Source organism: Argentina silus, assembly GCF_951799395.1.
Source record: "Argentina silus genome assembly, chromosome: 7".
Lineage (NCBI taxonomy): Eukaryota > Metazoa > Chordata > Actinopteri > Argentiniformes > Argentinidae > Argentina > Argentina silus.
Window position 1 is genome coordinate 13,554,391 of NC_139661.1, and position 7,500 is coordinate 13,561,890.

A 7,500-nucleotide genomic window follows, 5' to 3' on the forward strand; every position below is an offset into this window, starting at 1 on the left:
CAGAGCCCCATCCAGAGCCCCGCCCGCCTGCTACGAGAGCTCCACGCGGACCCCGACATTCAGGCCCAGCTGGAGGCCGAGAGGCAGCGGGACCGGGCCTACGAGCAAGTGCGCCGGGCCGGGTGTGGCGTGCTTGGCGGTGGGCTCCGCCTCCTGACAGGCAATGAGCGGTGTGAACGCATGTGTGCTGAGTGCCGCCCGGCTGGTCGCCGTGGTGACGGGCGTGCTGCTGGTCGCCGTGCCGACGCTACTGCTGCTGCTGGAGTCGGAGCTGGATGTGTCGTTCCTGCGGGAGATTCGGCAGACGCCCGAGTTCGAGCAGTTCCACTACGAGTACTACTGCCCCCTCCGTCGCTGGGTGCTCTGTAAGATCAGCGGGGCCCTGGAAGGGCTGGGGGGGGACTGAGGGGGGACTGGGGGGGGGGGGGAGAGAGAGAAAATGAACAGAGGAAAAAGGAGAAAGCTCAGCATGGCCATGGAAGGTCTGGGGGGGGGCTGAGGCGGTGGGGTGGGGGAGAGAGAGAGAGAGAGAGAAAATGAACAGAGGAAAGCGGAGGAAGGGAGGAAGAGGAGGGTTGTTCTTTGTCTGAGGGGCGTGTCCGTCCGCTCACTCCTGATGCTGACATCATCGTGGGTGTTGGTTGTGATTGGACACTGATTCTCTGGCAGGTACAGTATGAGGACATCTGACAGCTGAAACCAACCTGATTGGCTCTGTAGATAAAAGCGTTGTGATTGGCCTCAGACCCTGTCAGTCATGACGGAGTGGGCGGGACAGCGAGATCAGAGAGCAGCCCTCGTATCCCGGGGCAACAGCCACAGCCTATAGATACAATGTATATTTACAAAAACAAAAAGAGGATTATTGACGCTAAATAAAACTTAAAAGTTGTTTTTAATGTTTTGTACATTTTTATGTGATGCAAGTATTTCAGGAATTTTTCAGCCAGAGGATATCTACTTTAACTTATTTTAAAAAAATAACAAGTTTATTGAAGCTATGGGCTCGGGGGTCAAAGTTTGCTATTTTTCAAGCCTACCGCGGCGCTGAGCGGTAGCACCATGGGTTTTAATACAGAGGTATAGCACAATCTTTTACAACCCAGATGAATTGTCACTGATTATCTGATGTCACAAGGCTGCTGCACAGTCAGGCGGTTAACCTATGACCTTTAACCTTTCTCTGTGTATTTGAACCTGTTTGTGTTGTTGAACTACAGTAAATGTTAGCCTCGCGGAGGCTTCAGGCTGTCTGTTGACGTGTGGATTAAGTGTGGATTAAGTGTGGATTACGAGAGTTTTAACTGACGTATCACAGGCCTACAGGATGTGACATAGTATAGTCTGGAGTTAAGACTCATTGTACCAGAATAGTGAGTAAATAACTACATTTCCTGTTGTTGTGTTGTGATGAGAGGTTAAAGGTTACACAGTACAGTTTAGGTAACGTCTGGGGAGGACCGAAGGTCAGTGATGGTCTGAGATGGAGGGGCGTACACCTGCTGTGTTCATAGAAATACAGTATTAGTGCACAGATCTGGGGTCAGCCGGGGTTCACCTGGTGTGTTCAGAGAAATACAGTATTAGTGGACAGATCCGGGGTCACCTGGGGTTCACCTGTTGGAGATGACTGGAGGAGGGTGACATCACCTCCTGACTTCAGATCCGCTGAAAATGGCTAAATAATTATATATCGATTTGGGCCATATTCTCAGGAAAGGGCATTAGTCGTTGAATAATGTCTCTGTGTGCAACTGCAAACAAAATATATTATCAACAAACACTGCATTGTCCATGTGTCATACACTCAACACATACACGTCATCATGGTCTTGTGAATATGAGCTATCCTCCTCATTCCTATAATGTACATCATACCTGGTCTATAGTCATAATTATCATTATCATTATCATTATCAGCACTCCAGTCCACAGTGTGGCGCTGTTTCCCCAGCGAACACACTGAATATCCACTCATAGCTCATTGTCATAAGTCAACCTGCTGGTATAGTCACAATGTTTAGTCAACTATGTTCACGATACACACTCTCATTACGGCATTGTATTATCCATAGTGTAATCATGTGTTGTCATGTCGATCCGCAGATACCGTGATGCGTAAGCAGCTTTAAACATGCATCGTGGGAAATAAAGAGACACTGTCTCTTCCCCACTGCACTGATGTTGTGATGTTTAAACCAAGCTAAAGGGCCAAACCAACCAAAACCACACATCATCGATGCTTGTTTGCTCTCTCTCAGAGACATTTAGATGAGGAGGTGACAGGTTTCCGAGACTCTCATAGTGTTATACACTAACACATGTACAGTATAGGTCTCATGTATCAGGCCTGGGTCAAATAGCATTTGAAATCCTTTAAAATACTTTGAGCGGTTGCTTGAGCCTGCCTGTAGTGCCAGATGCGCGTGGTTTGCGATTTTGGGACTTTTCCATTGGTTCAATTATGTCAGGCAAACATAATCAAGCACACATACAGTATTTGAAATATTGTTTAAATACTATTTGAACCCAGGTCTGTAATGTATACACATGTACAGACAGACATGTCCTAGCATCAGTAGGCTTCTTTGTTTGTATGCTATGCTATGTTATGCTATGCTAAACTAGATTAGGATAGACTACGATAGGCTTGGCTAGGCTAGGCTATGCTATGCTAAGCTGAGCTAAGCTAGGTTGGGATAGACTAGGATAGGCTTGGTTATGCTATGCTATGCTATCTACCCTCCCATCTTTTCTCCACTGCTGGGGAGGCCCTTACTCGCTCGTCACTGTACAGCAGACAGCATGCAGGCCCTCGTCTGTGAATAGTCTTGTTTTACAGAGGGAAAACCCCACGGTGGTGCAAACCTTCCTTTCTTTCTTTCTTTTTTTTTCTTTCTCTGGTGTCTTTTCCTTGTAAAGCGATCCATGTGTAGGCTACCTTCCACCTTAAATGCATGCTTGACGTCCATATCTTAGCGAGGACAGCAGGTACTAGGTAGTAGTCACCACACTGCTCTGTCTGAGCTTAACGATTGGTCACTTCAGTCTACAGTATCCTGGAAGCCGAGCCGCTATAGGTGAGCCTAAATGTATTATCAGCCAATCATATGGCCAGAAACAGAAAACTATGGCCAGGTAAAATGAATATGAAACTAGGAGTTGTCAGTTTTGCAAGCTTTTTTCAATTCAGCACATTTGGTATGTCAAAAAACATGGGGACTGCTACCCACATAGAATACAGTAGCTTTTAAGTCTACCAAGAGAATTAGCCTGGTAGAGAATTAAGTTGCTTCATGCTTCGTGCTTTCATGTGGGTGTAATCATAAACAAAGACAGACACTAAAACACCTGACCTCATTGCAAACAGATGTCAGAACATGTTATTACCATGTTATAAACATGCTATTAACATGTAATAAACATGCTATTAACATGTAACAGGCATGCTATTAATGTCTAATAAACATGCTATTAACATGTAATAAACATGCCAGCCATATCATCACACGTATGACGGCGATGACATCCTGTAGAATAGAACGGCCCAATGACACTGTAGCATTACATCACACCCTCTGTAGCTCCTCCTCTACTTGGCAGCCTTCTGGAAACTTCTTCAAGATTTTAGCTCTTTTATCTGAGCTACAGAACATGATTTTTTGTGTGTTTTATCAACAGCATTTTGGTGGATTTTGAGAATTTAAAGTACCATGACATTGATAGATAGCAGTGTAATCAGTGGAAGAAAGGACTGAAATGCAATCTATACTGTGTTGATTTGGTGATTGTGTGACGTCTCAAATGCGTCTAACTGTGATTTTAAAACAACATGCAATCACATGATATGATGTCATACCATCCACATTACCTGAACGTATTAACAAATGCAACACCATAAGGACACCTCATAGGTGTTAGGCAAGTATATGCAAACCTACAGGATTGGGGAGGACAAGGGGGACACAACTGACCAGCAAACTGATGTGGTTCAGGTTAAGGTTAGGGTTAAGTTTAGGATTAGGGTTAAGGTTAGGGTGAGGGTTAAGGTTAAGGTTAGGGTTAGGGTCAACGGTTAAGGGTTAGGGTTAGGGTTAAGGTTTGGGTCATTTTGAGGTTTTGACCTGGTCAGGCTGTCAATGGGATGCTGGTCAGGCTGGTCCCTGTAGTCTCTCCCCTACAGGACTCAATGACACAGAGCACAGAGCAGTCCTGCTGTACATAGACGTCTGTGTCCGGCTCTGGATGGAGCTGTTCTTTAGTAGATTATTTAGATGTTGAATGGGCATGTAACACGTTTGCACGGAAAGCAGCCTTCCCTTCTGTAGCTGCGTGTTTGTTATATCAGTTCGTAGGACTCGTCATTCAGTCTCTTTGAAAACAACTCTGGGAGTCAATTATCGAAGAAAAACACAAAAAATCTAGTTCCCAGTGGTTGGGTTGACTGACCACGGCTGGGACGCCAAGCCTTATGAACTTTGTAAAGTGAATTTTGAATGTTTGTATGTTAAAAAGAAAAAAACATGGATTGTTTTATATGTTAATACTGCCACAATAAAGCCCCCAAATGAATATATATTGAAACATGTTGTCATTCTCGTGTTCATTCAGCTTGTGAAAAGCATTTGTTTTTGCTACAGTATCACTATGGTGACCAAGGCCAAGCCCTCTCGGTAGTCTTTTGCAACAGCCTTGCTCCCTTGGTGGCTTTAAGTGTCGTTTCTATAGCAACAGTTTGTGTTAGGAACTCAGCAGAAGGACTGAATGACTGGAGAGGAAGGATCAGTGAAGCCATCTGGGTAGGAAGAAAGAAGAACTTACAGTATGATTCTTTTTAAAAAACTGACTGATAGCTGTAAAACTTTACTTTAAATATGTTTTAAATAAGTTTAAAGCATATTCTGCTTGAATACTGTACAGTACATGGGTTTTGTAGTTGTCTTAAGTTACTGCAGTAATGTGAAGAGCGCAGCTGAAACTGTCATCTGCACGGGGTCCACCTGCTCAAGATCATTCTCAATCCCACCTTTCAGAAAATGTCCAGAAATTGATTTTAGGCTCCTCTGATACTGACTGGAATCCAATGGTGTAATGACATGGCATGACATGACTTCAGTGGGAATGGATACCTGGTCAGAAGATGGAGCTAAAAGGACACTACGTAGGGGCACAGAGCCAGAGGGAGAGACCAGAGGGTCCAGAAGGACCTTGGAGCTACTGGAGGTCAGGAGGCCCATGGTCCAGGGGCTAGGGGAGGTCAGAAGGACCATGGTCCAGGACCGAGTGTATGTTGGAGGGACCAGCATGGACCCCTCCCTGGATCTGGACCCATGTCTGCTGGAGGACTCCCTGGTCACTGAGCAACAGAAGCTACGCCACGTGCTGGACTGGGCTCATAGCTTCCTCAGGACCAGTCAGGACGTCCAGAACAACAGCATAACCTGCAATCAGAAGGTCCAGAACCGGAGTAGAACCCACTGTCTGAGACAAACCACCAAGGGTCAGGCAGAACCACTGAACAGCCTCACAGCACACACACCTCCACCACCCTCCCTCTCCCATCCCCAGTGCCCAGAGAGAGGTGTGTTGTCTGGGGCTTACACACCTCCACGACCCCTCCACTCCCACCCCGACTCCCCAGAGAGAAGTGTGTTGTCTGGGACCTACACACCTCCACCATCCTCCCTCTCCCACCCCCAGTGCCCAGAGAGAGGTGTGTTGTCTGGGGCTGAGCTGAAACAGAGCTCTAGGGATCCCGATGGCCTGTCTTATAAACCACCAGAGGCTGCCACCAAACAAACACATTGTCAAAGCCCAGACAACCAGCAGGCAGCACAGGACACACACATAGCTCAGCGTCCTCTGGGGAGAAATGTCACCTCCATCAGAGAGAGTCTGAGAGGCAGAGACAGGCCTGTTACAAGCCTCAGCCCCTTGGGTAACACTATCCCCTGGCTGCCTGGGTCAGGGTTAAGGTTAGAGTCAGGGTTAGGGTCAGGCTCAGGGTTAGGGTTAGAGTCAGGGTCATGGTTAGGGATAGAGTCAGCGTCAGGGTCAGGGACAGGGTTAGGGTTAGGGTTAGAGTCAGGGTCAGGGTCAGGGTTAGGACCTTTATCCAGAGGAGCCCCTTGCCTCACAGACATGCCTGGAGCAGCAGGAGGGGACTGGGAGAAGAGATGGGAGACATGGGGGGAGGGAGGGGAGACATGGAAGGAGAGAGGGGAGAACTGGGGGAGAGAGAGACACAACTCAGGGCTAAATACTATTGCAATGCAGGGAGATGAAGAAGAGGAAGAGGAGGAGGAAGAGGAAGAAGAGGAGGAGGACCAAAAAGCCTGGCCCGGGTTTAGAACAAGACTGGAGACAAACGGAACCACTCGTACCAGACCTGATGATTCTCCCAGGGGGGTTCTGGAGGGTGAAAGCCCAGACTCAGGTTCCAAGAGCAGGGGTTCCCTGGTGGGCCTGAGTGTGTATGAGGTGTACCTGCTGTGTGTGACCCGCCTGGATCACCTCAAAACACAGCAGAGCCAGGTGCCTGCTGATGACATCATCACCACACATACTAACATTATGACCACACCTGTCAACAAGAACCAGGCATCTGCTGATGATGTCATCACCACACCTACTAACATGATGACAACACCTGTCAACAAGAACCAGGCGCCTGCTGATGACATCACGACCACACCTGAGGACCAGACGACTGTGCATGCTGATGACATCACCACCACACCTGCTGGCCGCCCTGTGAGTGCACCTGCTGGTCTGGTGGTTGCTAGACAACCTGTCAGACAGGGCTTGGACAGTGAAGGGATGAACTCAGGTGTGAAGGATGGGATTAGAGGTACAGAACATGCCCAGTAATGGACCCATGTCCTACACACACATACATGTACATTACACACCACAACTTGTACGTCAGGATTTCCCTACACATATTTTCAGTAAAGAGACATAATGTGTGTGTATTCATGGGTTTGTGTGTGTGTGTATGTGTGTGTGCTTGTGCGTGCGTGCGTGCGTGTGTGTGTGTGTGTGTGTGTGTGTGTGTGTGTGTTTGTGTGTTTGTCTGTGCCTTTGGTCAGTGCTGCAGCCTAAGAGATGCAGAGGTCATCCTAGGATTAGGGGTCAGGCTGGGGTCAGAGGTCGCGGTCATTCCTGGATGTTCTGGGAAAGGTCCAGCCTCTCCTGGTCGGTCTTAACTCACGGAGAAGTGTTGCCAAGGTAAAGCACCTCACTACACCCTTAACAACCTCATGACAACAACCGTATAAAATAAAAACATCTTATGTTGTAAGGTAGTATTGTTTCTGTTTAAACATATCTAAACTTGTTTAAAAATATCATCTTGGCAGGAAATAGGTGTCATTAAATTGTACTCTGTTGGTAGTGTTTCAGTGGAGTCACACTGCCCTCTGTAGGCTGTCAGTGAAGTTGCATCACCACACACACCTTCTCTCTATTATAGTGAAACTACAGACTGACTGGCTGGCT

General features: G+C 47.3%; 1 protein-coding gene across 1 annotated transcript in view; it reads left to right on the forward strand.

Annotated features, from left to right (window-relative positions):
• The window catches only part of frmd3 (FERM domain containing 3), a gene marked incomplete at both ends in the record, with an annotated part of 36,981 nt that extends 36,575 nt beyond the window's left edge, over positions 1–406 (forward strand). Inside the window, 2 exon segments of the mRNA XM_083673140.1 lie at positions 1–171; positions 173–406. The exon segment at positions 1–171 is cut by the window's left edge and continues 362 nt beyond it. Coding sequence (XP_083529266.1) covers positions 1–171; positions 173–406 — 405 coding nt within the window.
• Positions 407–7,500: the final 7,094 nt, after the last annotated feature.